Source organism: Teleopsis dalmanni, chromosome 1, assembly GCF_002237135.1.
Source record: "Teleopsis dalmanni isolate 2A chromosome 1, ASM223713v2, whole genome shotgun sequence".
NCBI lineage: Eukaryota > Metazoa > Arthropoda > Insecta > Diptera > Diopsidae > Teleopsis > Teleopsis dalmanni.
Window position 1 is genome coordinate 73,840,768 of NC_051846.1, and position 16,411 is coordinate 73,857,178.

The window sequence follows — 16,411 nt, forward strand, 5'->3', positions numbered from 1 at the left end:
TTGTTATTGGTCCAGTACGTCAAAGTTAAATTATGTGGATGACATTTTTCATCGTGGGTAAAAGCAGTTGATATATTAGCCACTATATACTTCGAAGCTAAATCGATAATCAGCTGAATAGTCCACTGGAAAAATCCAACCAAACCGTTAAAAAATTCTTCTTCTGCCTTTTTATCTAATGGCTTGAGTTATTCACATATATATTTTTAATAAGTCAATTTTAAAGAATACACAACTTTTTAAAGTATCTTTGAAAAGAATATCTATTATATATGATATTATATTATATTATATTATATTATATTATATTATATTATATTATATTATATTATATTATATTATATTATATTATATTATATTATATTATAATATATTATATTATTTTATATATTATACATTACATTTCATTATTTTATGTATTACATTATATTATGATATATATTTTATTACTTTATATATATTATTTTATATATTATATTACTTTATAAATATTGTTTTATGTATGACATCGTATTATTATTATATTATAACACTTTTTATATTATACTACTTTTTTTATATGGTATAATATAATATACCATACCATATAATATATATTATTTTATATTATATTATAAGATTTTATTATATTATATTATATTATATATTATATTGTATATTATATTGTAAATTATATTATATTGTATATTATATAATATTATATTATATTATATATATTTATATTAATATATTATATTATATTTATATTAATTATATTATATAATTTATATTATATATAATATATATATTATATAGATAATATTATATTAATATTATATATAGATTATTATATTAATATATTCAATTATACTTATATAATATATGTTATAATATTATTATAATAATATAATGTTATCTATTATTAAAATATATATATATTATATATATATATTATATACATATATTAGTATTATATATATTATATTATATATATTATATTATATATATTATATTATATATATTATATTATATATATTATATTATATATATTATATTATATATATTATATATATTACATATTATATTATATATATTATAATATTACATATTACATTATATATATTATATATTACATATTACATTATATATATTATATATTACATATTACATTATATATATTATATTATACATATTATATATTTTATTATACATATTATATTATAGATATTATATATTATATTATAGATATTATATATTATATTATACATATTACATATTTTACTATACATATTACATGTTTTATAATACATATTACATATTTTATTATACATATTATATATTATATCATATTATATTATATTATATTATATTATATTATATTATATTATATTATATTATATTATATTATATTATATTATATTATATTATATTATATATATTTGACTATAGTCTACAGTCATATTTAGGGATACAATGAAAATTAAATGTATCAATACATTGAAAATTATTTAAATTTGTTTTTTCTATAATTACAGTTGGCGGCAGTAGTATGCAAGAAGCCGTTCGTGATGACTATGTACTCCAGCATGGAGGTTTAAGAAATGGTTATGAGAAAGAAATGTGTCCAACCATACAAGGCAACAATTCCGTTAACTTCTTTAATAAACCTCACACAGTTGTCGACAGCTTAAACAACTTTGAGGCAGCTTTAAGTTGTGATATTAAACTCGAAGACAATAATAGCGTTGATCTCTTTCCCGTGCATACTGCAACATGGCAACAGTCTCACGAATCCCGTATGAAATATTTACAACAACGTCATAGCTTGAAAACTGAGAACGTCCATAAAAAATTATTATTACAAAGTTCCGATGACCCACTTATATCTAGTGTTGCTGATGAAATTACATATGACGATGATCATCCAGCTGAATTTAGAACGCTTATAGCCGTAACACATAAACAAAAACAACAGCAACAACTACAATTAGAACAGAAACAACAACTCCAAGTTCCGCCCATTACAATACAACGTAAAATTTTACCAAAACCGATACAAGAAAAACAACGTCCGCAAAATGGCTGCAGTCTCTTAACAAAACAGCAACTTAAAGTTAAAGCCGGACTAATGAGTGCACAACAACAGAAGCAGACTAACACACAAGCGACAACTACAATAGGATCGACATCCACATTAAGTAATAGTAGAAATACACGCACAGCAAAGCCTAAAAAGAAAGGCGCTGTAAAACTACGTTTCCATCATCAGGCCCTACCTCCGGAATATCTTAGCCATTATGAAGCTACTGAACGACAATTTGCAAAAAAAGCAACAAAACAAACGAAAGATGCACAACCTAAAGAAACTAGAGTGGTTAAGCTGACGCAGGGTACAAAGTTACCACCACAAAAAAGTGCACATGAAAATGTGCGTAGTTGGTTGCAAAAAATTGCAGAACTGCAACGTTCAGCAACACAACAGCAACAACAGCACCAAAAACAACAACAACAACAGACTCAGATGGAAGCTGATAAACAGCGAGTACAGCCTATCCCTCAACTTACCATCGATATTCATCATGATGACAACAATAATAATAAATTTGCTAATACACATGAACAAACTGCTATAAAACCCATGTTCAGCGCTTCTGTCAACACCACTAATTATAATTCATTCTCACCAACAAGAACTTACCATGCAAATACTGAAAATAATACATCAAAACCCTCGAACCCTAACTCGCCTAATTCTACTGCGAAACGTGTCCAAAACTATAAAGACCTTCCCTATATGGGTGAAATAACGTTGGATAATTCTAAGCCACGTAGAGGACGTAAACCTAAAAAGGCTGACATATGTCATCTTATCTACAAAAACTACGGTACTATTGTACCTGGTACACCAAAAGCAGTTATTAAAACTGAAACTATGAGAGAAACCATGAAAACCACGCTACCAGTCACTTCTGCGGAAGAACCATTAAATTTGTGTATGCGAGATCAATGCACTGATATGTACTCCATATCTAGTGAAGATGAAGACGAAGCTTGTGCATCCGACACTAACTCAAACAGTGCAACGCCTATTACAACATCCACTGACAACCTTACAGATACACTATTAGCAGCTAATATGAAAATATTATTACCGGAATTTGGTGAATCGAAACCAGTTTTTAAGCAAGAGCCTGTAGATGCCGATAACACTAATCACACGAATGGTAATATCATAGATACAAATAATTTATTGCACCCGATGAGTTATTATTATCAAAAACTCTTGGAAAGTGGTAACGGCCAAGCGTTTGGCTTACCAATCGAAACTATTGAGAAAGATAATCAACTGTCATTAAAAATACCAATTCCGAGTAATATGTTTCTTACCCCGAAACTTGAAAAACAAGCACCCGTGCTCTCTAACAATTGTAACACAACTATAGATTATCCAGAACAAATGTCTACACCCTCTTCAGTAAAATCAGAAAACTCAGTTGCAACGAATACAACAACAGCGAGCTCAGCGACACCTCTCTCACAAATGGCACCACAAAAACGTAAGCGTTCAGCTATTTTTATTCCTCCTATGCCAGCTGAGAATGCAACAAACCCACCAACAGAGGTTAGCATATGCAAGTTTAAGTTTACTGGCGGTCCAAAACCTACACTTCAAGAGAAAAAAATGCTTTCCGTTGATTCAGATGGAAATTATAGGTATTATAATGGCACCGGAGATAAATCTATGCGTGGCTATGAGTTCTTTCCACGTGAAAGTCTTCAACAATCCGGTGTATTGCCAGGTGTGAATTGTGCTGGCGCATTTTTAAATGCTACAGGTGAAAAAATATGCCTCGACGTACCACCACCATCAACAGGTTTAAGTAATGAGTTATTACAAATACCAGACTCTCCAACTTCTACTCCTACTTCAACAATACTCCTACCCAACGCAACAGCAACAGCAGCTCGAACTACGCCCACATCTCATATGATCTCAAATAATACGCAACAGACCTGCTTTAATGCAGCTACAGAAAATGTTAATTTAAATCAAAAGACTGGAACTAATATTGGTGTGAGACGGGATGTACAACCGCACATGGTGAATGATGAGTCTACGACACTGTCCGGTGTCATGCAACGCAACCATAGTGAACGGCGTAGAAAATCGCGTAGATCTACTCAGCGTGAGAAGCTTGAAAAAACCTTCAAAGAGAAAGGATTTTTAATACAAACACAACAGTTGGAGTCTGCGGAGGGTGCAACGTATTGCAAATTTAGGCAGTTAAAGAAGTTTACTCGTTATTTATTTCGAAATTGGAAAGATTATTTACCTGAAGGCGTTCAAGGCCAAGTTGATCCTGCGGCTATTACTGCTACTTTAAGTAGAAATCAAAGTCATGTTGGTGCTGACAAAATTCAAAACGTAAATGTGAACTGCAATCCAGAAGATATATCTGCACTTGAAACAATGTTGGAAAGTCAAGGATATACTAAAAATTTAAATGCTCTTGAATTAAATTAAATTGTTAATTATAAATCGAGGCTACGTGGAACTAAGAATCTAAGTTCTATATATGATTGTTTATATAAAACGTAAATCTAAAATTGACTGAATATTATAATATTACAATAATATTGCTATAATTTATTTGTTGACACTGCCAAAGGATAATAATAATGTTTAAGATTTGTTTTTGTTTAAAGATTGTAATATAATTAAAATTAATTTTAAATAAGTTAAGTAAGGGCACAATGCTCGAATTGATCATTTTTTTTAAAACTTAAATCAAGACAAGAAAAATATTTAAAATATTAAAAAAAAACATTTTAATAAATTTATTAACTTTTGTAATGAGTCTCTATATCCAAATTATCAAATTTTTGTTATTTTAGATTTTATGAGTACATATAACACAATTTATAAAAATATTCATCATATTTATTTAAAATACTCACTATTGTAAGACCACATCCCGTCCTTTCGATATTTAATTGTTATATATATAATATAGTAACATCAAATTTTCTAGTCTATAGTGTAAGATTAAAAGATATTAATAATTAAGAAAAGCTAAAATTAAATTAATAATTTTTGAGAGCTTTTGCTCAATTTTAAACAATGAATTTTTATTTTTTTATAATTAAAGATGTTTACGGAACAGTAGTGAACTACAACAACAAAAATTCATTTTATTTTATTTTAATACAGCTATTTCGAGTATAGCCAAATACTCATCATCAGTGGTCTTGGAAATAACTCTTGTATTTAATTACTCGTAAATAATTATTTTTGAGACTGCAAGTACCAGGAATCGAACTCGTACACTGCCAAATTTGAAGCTCAGAGTCAGTGCTCCTTAACCAACTGATCCAAGCCCACAGCAATTACGAGATTTCTAAATAGTCTAGAATTGTTTTAGTTGAGCCTTAGGCGCACAATAGATCTTTTAGATCGGGGTGCATTCATAGCTTAATATTTAATAATAATAAAAAAAAGTGTTCTAATCTTCAGCGATTTATATCACTGAGTGTGTATTATATTTTCTTGTTCTAAAATTACTCCTTATTTGTAGGAGTAATTATTCCTACAAATAAGTTGTTGTTTGGTAAAATTTTTTATTACTTAAATTAGTCTAGAATTAATATTTGAATTTTCAAATTTTAATATTAAAATTAATGTTTTAAATCTTTATCATAAAATCATCATATACATATGAATTCATAAAACACTTAATCACTTAGTCTTTCCATAAGTAACAATTTGAAGATGATTTGGAGCATTCACGTAATAGAGTTGCTAATATTTGCAAACTGTATATATGTATATTATATTCGTTTTTCAAAAGTATGGTAATTCACCAAGCTATTAATAGATCCACTAGATAAAACATTATGCTATATAAATTTTAGATTATAAGTTTATACATGAAATAATATGTTTAGCACGCACTCTATACAAAATTGATAATAGCTGAAGCTTATTTATGACGAATACTGCATTTGACGGAATGATTCATCCGAATCGCTACAGATATATAAATATGAACTTTTAAGTTGTTGTAAATATAACTACAACACAATACTCAATAAATAAAATTATGTTTAATAATATAATCACGCTACATAAACTATATATAGGGTTTAACAGGCAGATATTTATTTCTGTTAAACATGAACATACGTAATATTTTCCACAATTCTTATATTAACTATATCTCTATCTCAATGCGATGTCTATCAAAATAGCTTTAAAAGATATCCTACTAGAAATGTTATGAAATCTACTTTTTCATAAAATGCTTTGAAACTATTACATTTAATGATGATGGATGTGAACTCTCTCTCCCTCTCCATCTATCTAAGTTATCATGAAAAATTAGGGCAAGAAACCAAGAAACATTAAAATAAAATAAAACATACATTTACATTTATTACCGTCCTAAAAATCTGAACATATATAGTTGCAGTATATATATATATATTGTAATACATAGAATTTCAAACCGCAAAATCGGAATAAAATATATCAATCAATCAATCCAGTAACCCAGGGGAACATTGGGCCATAGTGGTTACAGTTGTACCTATCGCATTGATTCTGTTTGAACGTGAGTTTCGCACCTCCAAATCCGTTGTGCGTGCTGCCAAAGCAGGTGGATTCGCCGTATCAGTACGGGTACCACTTGGAGACTGTATTATCATCGGATTTTGACTCATGTTTTATCCAGAAAAGTAAAAGGGAGCAAAGCCCTGACGATGGGTTATAAGCGCAATGTCAGTCCTGTAAGCTTTGCACGTAGTGACAGGTCACTTTTAAATAGGCCGCACCTGACCTGGAGAACAGACGCCTTTTGCAGCCGCTCAATATGAGTACCGACGCTACGTTGTGGAATGCGCTTAGCTTCATTACTCCTCATTCGATCTTACCGGCAAGGGAGGCCCTACCAGTAGCAAGCTACCGCCGGCATCGCTCGAAGATTCATCGTAACTACTGAGCCTCCTCATCACGTCAAGGTGGCAATCCCCGAGAAAATAACATATAGTATACTAATATAAAATTGTTAAATCTCCAGTTCAGAAATATACAGAATATGTAAATTAAACGTCGCGCACTTAAGAAATCTAAATATTATGTATTGAATTAAAGAGGAACACAGATCAAATTAATTTTACGCGCAATAAAAAAAAAATATTATTTCCTTACAATATCCTTTACATAAAAAGTATCCGGATTTTGTAATTCCATTTAAGTTTCATAGTGTTTTGATTATATCTGATAATCCACAATTAAAACATTGATTGAAGCTTTTTTAGAAATTTAAAAAATTCTGACTATAAACTTACACGTAGTACTAATTCATAACCCACTCATACAGCCTTAGCATTCACAAAAGAAAGATAATGGAATTGGAGAAGAATTGTCACAAGAACTGCAAATGTATCAGCTTAAAATACAGTTCAAAATATAAGGTTGCCTGTAAATAGTGGAGAAGAAATTGAATGCGTATACTCTTTATTCTACCTGGGAATCATTGCAACAAATAAGAGCGGAGCTGATGAAGATGTTGATGCTCGTATCAACAAAGCGATATCCGCGATCGCTTTGGTCTGCCTCTGAACTCAGGAGGCAGACCAAACTGTGAGTCTTTAACTCAAATGTGAAATCTATGTTGTACTACGGCTATGAAACATAGAGGCACTCCAGACATATAGAGAGAAAGATGCATGTGTTTGTCAATAAGTGTTTACGTAGAATTCTCAAAATATGGTGGCCAGATCAAATATGAAATAAACTCCTGCTGAACCTAACGACTCAAAAAACAGCACAAATTGAGATAAAAATGAGAAAGTGGAAGTGGATAGATTACATACTGAGACAAATGATGTCATGAATATGTGGGGAAGAACGATAAAGCTGAGGCACGATATGCATGAAATGACATCTATAGAAAAGCACAAATTAGTGTCAGATTTAGAAAAATTATTGAGGCCCTATGCCCTACTGGAGGAAGAGGTCCAATGTAGTAGTAAATTCAGCAGAAACGTTTATATTTTCTATAATTGCATCACTGCGAATTACAATGTAAACCAAACATAAAGGTCCAAAATATATTTTTGGAATATTTGGAAAATGTGGAGTTTTGACTGACCAATGTCATAAACTGCAGCCACACGGGAAGTGTTCCCGTTTTAGCTTTGTTACCCAAGAAGTTTTCCATACGCATATGTATCAAAGTTTTGATGATGTGAATGGCAAGATCACGCAATTTGACACCACCAGATTTTTTTGTAGGGTAACGCAATGGTGCAGGTTTATGTACACTATTTTGTATCACTCTCTATGTACACAGGCCACTGCCTTCAATTTCTCAGTAACATAAGAAAGACGACACCTCAATACAGAAAGAACTGTCCTATCACAATTGAGATCAGGATATAGCTATCACTTACTTATCAAGCATAAGCAGTTCTATTCCTAATATGTGTCCAAGGTGGAGCTCTGCCCCCATGTCATCACCCATATGTTATCTTGTCCCACTGCACACATAAACTTCCGTCCAATCGACCTTATGATCCATCTCATTGGAATGGCCAGGTTTCTCCACCTGGACTCGGTTTGATTTCAATTTGAACCACAGCCATCCTCAGTTCATCCCTACTCCCAATTCTATGTATGTCGGTCTAAAGGATAGGTACAATGATTATATTTAAAAATTTACTTAGAATCTTAGTTTAGTTTTGTAGCAATAAGACGTATAACCCTGTATAAATATAAAAATTCCTTTTGTTTTCATAAGAAATGTATAAGTAATTATCATTCTTTATTCCGTTAAATATGTATAAAATAAAACAAATAAATAACTTTTTATCGAAACATTTATTTTATCTAAATGCAGGGTACAAATTTATAACACACTTTTCAATTTAGTAAACATTTTAATGCTTATGTTAGCAAAAGGTTTCTTGATTTTGATTTTGATTATTAGACAACATATTAGTACTACATTTTTAATACTAATGGCAGTACAGCTTGTCTGAGGGGCTTTTTTAGTAGTTAAATAACAATATATTACTGTATAAATTTTGAGCAATTGTTTCAATAATTAATACAATTACATTTTTATCTTATTTTAGAAAAAAATTGGTCTGCTTATGTTATGTTTTGAATATAATTTTTTTAGTTATTTTGTTTTATATAAAAATACAAAATATACAAATTTTGGAAGACACTATTGTGTATTAGCTTCTTTTGTTTGTTCAATTTTAGGATAGATGATGTACTTAATTAGGGTGGGCATGAAGTGAATAATATAAAATAATCAAATAATTCAATATTTAATAATGTTAAAATAATTTACTAATTAAACATAAATATAAGTTTCACAAAATTATTTTACACCAATCTAAGTTCATTTTAAATAATTAAAAAATTTCAAAATATTTGTAAATTGTAATGTTAATAAAAATTTACGGTAAAAACAAACTGTAATAAATTATTTCATTTATTTTAAATAATATACATAATTTGGTTCACGTTGTTTTTAAATTGATAACTACGCACAATCTACTGACACTCACTGGCAACATAAGTCAACAAAGCAACAAATACAGATATTAAATTAATTACAAGAGAAGTTAGTATAAACTATTTTAAGATTGTGTGGTATTATAATTAGTGGATTTACATTTTGTTCTAATACCCAAGTTACGGATACTGAATAAGGTCGATTTTCTAAATATTTGTAAAAAATACGAATTTATATAACTTCTTATTTAATTGTGAATATATAATTTTATAAATTTGAAATCAGTTCGAATGTAGCGAATTTGAATTATTTGTCGACGTTGAAGATGTAGTTGAACTATTAAAATTTTGTTGTTCTCCGAGGCAAAAAGTCGACATTGGACAAACATAATCTGTCCACTCGACTTCCGTATTGCTTTTTGAGCTTTTTCGTCGTTTTAGTGAAAACTGTGTTTTCTTTGGTGGTTTCAATTTAGCTGTCATGGTAAGAGACTGATATCCTGGCTGTGCTTCAGCATCTCGTTTAATTTGTATAACATCTCGACCAAGTAATTCCTTAAAATGTGTAGCTAAATGTCGTCTTAATAGAGTTTTACTTGGCGGTATACTTAACAAATCAGCCAAAAGATTAGCATTGAATCGTGGTTCATAAAGCATTAAGGCACCATGTACACCAGCTCCTCGTAAGTTTGGGGCATATTCAGATAAATCAGCAACTCGTAACCATTCCATTACACGATGTGCTGTCCACAAAGCAACACATTCATTGGTATTCACTTGTATTTCAGCATCAGTGTTATCATCAGCATCATTACTAGCTGTATTTACAGTTGAACGACGTATTAAGCACTCGGGATTCCATTCCATTTCACGCATGCATTGTATACCACGTCTGAGTGATGCAATATGTAAACAAGAACTTACTTGTAGTTGAGCCAAATCTTCTAATGTTAAACGATGTAGCATACAACCATCAACCTTAGATGCAAGAAACGTATCTTTGTATTGCGGCAAACCAATATCATCTAACCAACGCATAACCCAACTAACATCTAAATTGGCAGCTTTCATTCCCAAACTATCTTCTTCTTTTCCTGTTAATAAATCAACTGCAAGCATAATTTTTTTACGATGTAATGTAGATTTTAAGTTTAACTCTTTTTCGATATCAACAGGTGAAGCAGTAAAAAAACAAACCGTTGGATTTGATTTCAACCATTTTCTGTAACAAATTTTTTTTTAACAATTTGATTTATTATAATTTAAATAAATTTGCATAAATGGAAAGTACATACTTGCAATCATCTTCATAACAACCTAAGCCCAAGTCACATAACCAATTGCAAACTTCTTGTGGCGTCCAATCTACATAACCTTTAGATGAAGTAGATAGTTGTGAAGTCTGCGTTGTCCATTCAATACGACCTCCTGCAGTAGCACGAGAACCTCCACGTTTGAATTCTGCTTCAGCTTGTTCTAAAGCAGGCAACTCCAGATTTCCACTATTACTGCGACGCAATTTACCAAATATGTTACGTAACCCCTTTGCTGAACGCTCACGCAAATTGGGTGAGGGCGTTGAATTTGTATTTGATATGAAACTGCCATACATTGCATCACTTCCTTTATTTTCACCACCAAAGCTATCTTCAATAAGTATTTTTTCGTTAGACGCAAATGCAACGTTTCTTTTAGAATTTGCATTCGCATCAATAGTTCGATTGTTGTTGTTGTTATTAACAGTGTTTTTGCTAACTTTTGTTACGTGTGAACGTGGCAAGCTATGAAATTGCGGTTGAATTTGATGTCGAAGAGATGATGGTGGTGTTTTAGGCGCAGCACCAGACAAATATCGACCTTCATTTAAATTACCCATACTACCATACGGTGCGCTTTTTGTGCTCAAATTTGCTAGATTTAATTCAACATCTTTCAGTTCAACATTTTCACGTTCTAATGCGGCACGATGCAGCTTCAGTTCACTTAATGCACTCATTAGTTCAAGTTTCTGTGTTTCCAATGTGGAACGTGACAGCATTTGGCGTTGTAATTGTTCTTCTTTCACACTTAATTGTTGAGTTTTATCAGTCAGTAATCCTTCAAGTTCAATAATTTTATCTGCTTGTTCCGATACACGTTCTACTAGCGCTTGATACTGTAATGCAAGTGATTCTTTATCCCTCTGCAAACGTCTCAGACGTTCATCCGCATCCTGTCGTGGGATATGTGTATCAAGCCAATCGCTTATTATGGATGCCGTTGTTGGATCTGGTGGTGGAGCAGTAAAACCAACCTAAATTTAAATAATTATATATAATTTCAATTTCAATTTTATAATGAGTTTAATATTAATTACCTGTTGCAATGCTAAGGCCAATGTTTTTGCTGTTGAAAGCACATTACTAGCAGAAATTAAATTCCGTTCATGTAATGGGAGCATTGTGCTTGTTAAATGTTCGTCACCACTACTAACTTCCGTTGTTACGCCTGACTGAGCTTGATTACCAGCATTATTAATCGCTGCGCTAGAAATAATACCGTCCATTTGTTGTAATGCAGCTTCTAACATTTTACTAGCTTCCGTCACTGTTGCATTCGTCGTTTTTGTTTGCTGTGGCACTGCACCGGCCGTAATGGTTGCTCGTGTTTTAATGCCTTGCATTTGTATGACTTTTTTTAATAATACCTAAAATTTATTTTTATATTTTGCAAAGTTATTTTTGGTGTTTTTGCTTTATGAATTTCACTAATATTTTCTATTTTTCGTACTCCGTTATGAGTTTCGTTCGTAGGCGTTTTATTTTTATATTTTTGTTTTGATTGTTGAATTAGGCTTGTTTTTATTTGTGCTACTTTACATAATTTTTTTTTTCGTTCAATACTACATGAAATTGTTTGACTTTAAAATTGTATTTACAAGAAGAAATAAAAATAAAATCAAAATAATAACAAGAAGATGCGAAGAAATTCCTCGAAGAGCTGAAAATAAACTGTGACTTATTTATGGTTGCCAACGCACTAACATTTTTGAACCATTTTTAATAGGCAGTGAATGTGTAATACTCAATTAGTTACTATTCAATTTTGATATAAATAAGCACTAATTGCATAATATAAGGCACTTTTGGTTGGTCCCTAAACAATTAACCGACACTATATCACTAATTGAAAACAGTACATTTAATCAAAAGTTCCAAAGCCGTAAATGTAGAAATTTTACTTCAGTACATTTGGGTACATTAGCTTGGATGCAATATGTTCTAGTTTATACCATGTTTCCACTGTTTACTTAGTAAGTTACTACAGTAACTTTAAGATTTTGTCGTTTTCACTGACAAAAGTTACTTATTGCATTTAAAAGAACTTTTATGTGTTAGAATGTTCTTTGAAAGTTTAAAGAAAGTTTCTGTTTGTTTAGAAAAATTTTATTCAATAATATATCAGACAAGAAATTAAATATATAATTGATATATCAAATCACTTACATATAAATATTTTATTATGTTTTCAATTAATAAAATAAAAGATTTTATTCACTTTGTCAGTACGTTTGTTTACAGCTCAGCTGTTGTTTGTTTACATTTTACATATAAAACACATGACACATATTTCAAATATTGGTAATTTCCCTTGTGTGAACATTTTTTACCTTAAATGAGTTGATTTATTGATTATAAGCTCATCTATACGAAAACACTTTGTATGGTAAATCATCCGCATTAGTGGTTATAATGAGCAAAACCACCTAAATGAGACAGTGTGAACATGCTATATGATGTTAAGATACATTCGGGATTGCAAAGTTGTTTAGGTGCTTTTATGGCCATGATTGCCATGTTACACAGGCGATTAAATGATATGTAAATATCACTTTTGTTATAACTTTTAATATAAGTTAAAAAATTAAATACAATAACAAAAAATTAAAGAATTTATATGTAGCATTTGTTTTTTTTTATTTGAATCAACATTTGAAATGCAAAAGCTCTTCAAACTTTTGTTCATAAAAAACAAAAATGAGAGTTATGCGTTAAAAAATCAAAATTAGTTTAAAATTACGTTTATTATTTTTTAATATAACTTATTTAATTAATACATAAAATTAAAGTAATACGGTATAAATTTAATTGTAAGTATTAAAAACCTAAAATAAATATATAACAATATTAAGATCAGCCTAGCGCTATGTAATTAAACATTTATGAACAGTTTAATTGCTTTAAATATGATCTCAAGTGTGCATAACAGTGTCATTTGGGTGCAAAAATAATTGTCCCAAATTTGTTACTTATTAACCGATATTTCTTTGGAAAATATTTTTGGAAAATATATTTGGAATAATAAAAGCGAACAGTTTTATAGCGGTTTCTGATTGCGTTAATCTGTTAGTGATATTTGATTGGTTAAGTGTTTTATTTTCATTATATAAAAAGCTGCAAAAAAATTATATTTTATAAATTTTATATATAAAAAACTATGTGCCGTAATATTTTTACAAATACAAAATCAAAAATGTGATTATTAATAACTTTTTCATTCAATGCAGCTTAAAACATGTAAGTTTTTTGAAACCTTTAAGTTTTATTTCAAAAAATATTTTCTATCCACATATCTTGAATTTATAAACCTGTAAAGATTAGAATTCAATAAATCTAGAATGTTAAGTATATATATTAAATTTGAAAGTTTGAGCAAACATATTAGTTTAATCATTCTAGGTTTGAAATCATAGTACCTATAAGCAGTGTACCATTGATTTTTGCTCCTATATAGTTATGTTATGTCAATAGTTTAAAGAGTGATTATCTATATATATAAATTTAGCTATATATATATATATATATATCTATATAAATATATATATATATGATGTTTCCTTTTATTTCATTGGCTTTTTGTTTGTTTGTTATATTTTATAATTATTTTTGGAATTGATTCTATATTCTATATAAAAATATGTTGTTAGTAATTATAAATACTTTATAAAAATCTAATGTTGACAATTAGATTTTTATGAAACGGAAAAAAACTTTTCCTCACAATAAAATTTCACCGTGTAATTGGTAATGTTTGGTTCAGTGGCGTTTAGTACGAAGAAGTGTATAACAAAATGAAAAACATCTGACTCAATTCAATAACAACTGACATTTGACTACCAATATTATTTTACGCAGAATTTATTGTATATTATATATTAGATAAATGAAATGAATTGTGGATATAATGAATCGTTTTGAGTATATAGAAGCTCGCCTTCACGAAGGCGAAACATTTGTTAGTCGTGATCACAACATTAAATTATATGACGGTGATCAAAAAGTGCGTACCAAACTATTTACTTCCTAAATATATGTATATAATGAAATTTTTTCAAGTAGACCCGATTTGAGGAAGGCGAAATTTTATTAACCTCACACCGTATTTTTTGGGGTCAACCAGGAGATATAGCACGTGCTGCTGTAACGTTATGCCTGCCACTTAAATATGTGATATCAATTAGTGAAGAAACTGCCAGCTCCTATATATTTGGTCGCAAAACGCGTTACGTATTACATTTGCGCCCACCAGCAGCAGATAAGGCACCTGGACCACTTGACAGTAGCCGCGCAGCATATATAAAAATCTCAGGTAAAAATGGAGTAAATACAGAATTTAGCGTTGCCTTGCGAGAAACTTTAAATGCGCGCATATGGGAAATTAGTATCAGTACAAATGGAATATTCACAGGAAATAGACAAGCAAATGCAACAATTGTTAATAGTAATTTAAGATTAAAGATGCGTACTGGCATTGGTGGTATTGAACGTTCTATTGAAGCGAAAGCTAAAGAAACGGATGAAAATATTGCTTTAGCTTTTCAGGATCTCAATGTGTTGATGGCAATGGCAAAAGATATGGTATCAGTTTCAAAAGTGATTAGCACCAAAATACGCGAACAGAAAGGAGAAATTTCGGATGACGAAACTGTGCGCTTTAAATCATATCTAATGAGTTTAGGTATAGATGATCCAGTAACACGAGAAAATTTCACAAGCAATACTGAATATTTTCGAAGTTTGGCACAGCAAATTTGCGAAATGCTGCTAGATCCATTGGAGGAATCACGTGGTATGATGTCAATGGCAGATGTTTATTGTCGTATAAATCGTGCACGTGGTTTAGAATTACTATCACCGGAAGATCTTTTAAATGCATGTCGTCAGCTTACTGGACCAATTAAGTTACGTACATTTCCAAGTGGTGCAATGGTACTGCAACTAGAGTCTCAAGATGATGAAATAATTGCTACTGAAACCTTAGAACTGGTAGAAGTCGCCCAATCGTTAGCGGCAGAAGAATTAGCTAAACAGTTGAATATATCTTTATTGTTAGCTAAAGAACGACTTTTAACAGCGGAACGATTAGGTAAAGTTTGTCGGGATGAATCTTTAGAGGGGCTTAGATTTTACCCAAATTTGCTTTTAAGCAGGGAATAGAACAAAAAAGAAAACTGTGGTTTACCATCAATATTTTATTTTATTTTATTTAAAACATTCAAATCAATATTAATATTTTTGTTATTCTCTTATTGAATAAATAATTTAATAGATTTTTACAGTTTTTTTTTTTTTTTGAATTTTTATATACTTTTTACATTCACATAACAAAATTAATATATTTATATATATATATATGTATATATATTTATATTATTTTCATATTTTATCTCTTTAAAGTCTTTTAAGTTTTTATGTATGTAGTAGTTTGTTTATAAATTTATTCAATTTTTTTTTTGTTCTAAGATGAGTTCCAAAATTCTCTTTGGTAATTCACCAAATTCCTTTCGCTTAATGTTGACTTGTTTCGAGTGCATTTAATATAAAGATTCTTCTACCTCTTGAACTTTTGAATTTATTCTAAAAT

The 16,411-nt window shown here is 29.9% G+C and overlaps 3 protein-coding genes across 3 annotated transcripts; 2 read left to right on the forward strand and 1 right to left on the reverse strand.

The window, feature by feature from the left end:
- Positions 1 to 1,524: 1,524 nt before the first annotated feature.
- Positions 1,525 to 4,541, forward strand: LOC119667568. The gene has a single exon (XM_038076874.1). The coding sequence runs from the start codon at positions 1,529 to 1,531 to the stop codon at positions 4,502 to 4,504; it is 2,976 nt and encodes a 991-aa protein (XP_037932802.1). The 5' UTR covers positions 1,525 to 1,528; the 3' UTR covers positions 4,505 to 4,541.
- Positions 4,542 to 8,863: 4,322 nt separating this feature from the next.
- Positions 8,864 to 12,515, reverse strand: LOC119667810 (liprin-beta-1). The gene is made up of 3 exons (XM_038077139.1): positions 11,865 to 12,515; positions 10,804 to 11,801; positions 8,864 to 10,730 (listed from the first exon to the last, which is right to left on the reverse strand). The coding sequence occupies exons 1-3, from the start codon at positions 12,168 to 12,170 to the stop codon at positions 9,791 to 9,793; spliced, it is 2,244 nt and encodes a 747-aa protein (XP_037933067.1). The 5' UTR covers positions 12,171 to 12,515; the 3' UTR covers positions 8,864 to 9,790.
- A 2,018-nt stretch (positions 12,516 to 14,533) lies between these two features.
- Positions 14,534 to 16,041, forward strand: LOC119672119 (vacuolar protein-sorting-associated protein 36). Its single transcript, XM_038083086.1, has 2 exons — positions 14,534 to 14,827; positions 14,887 to 16,041. Exons 1-2 carry the CDS (start codon positions 14,732 to 14,734, stop codon positions 15,982 to 15,984), a joined length of 1,194 nt encoding a protein of 397 aa, XP_037939014.1. The 5' UTR covers positions 14,534 to 14,731; the 3' UTR covers positions 15,985 to 16,041.
- The last annotated feature ends 370 nt before the right edge of the window (positions 16,042 to 16,411 follow it).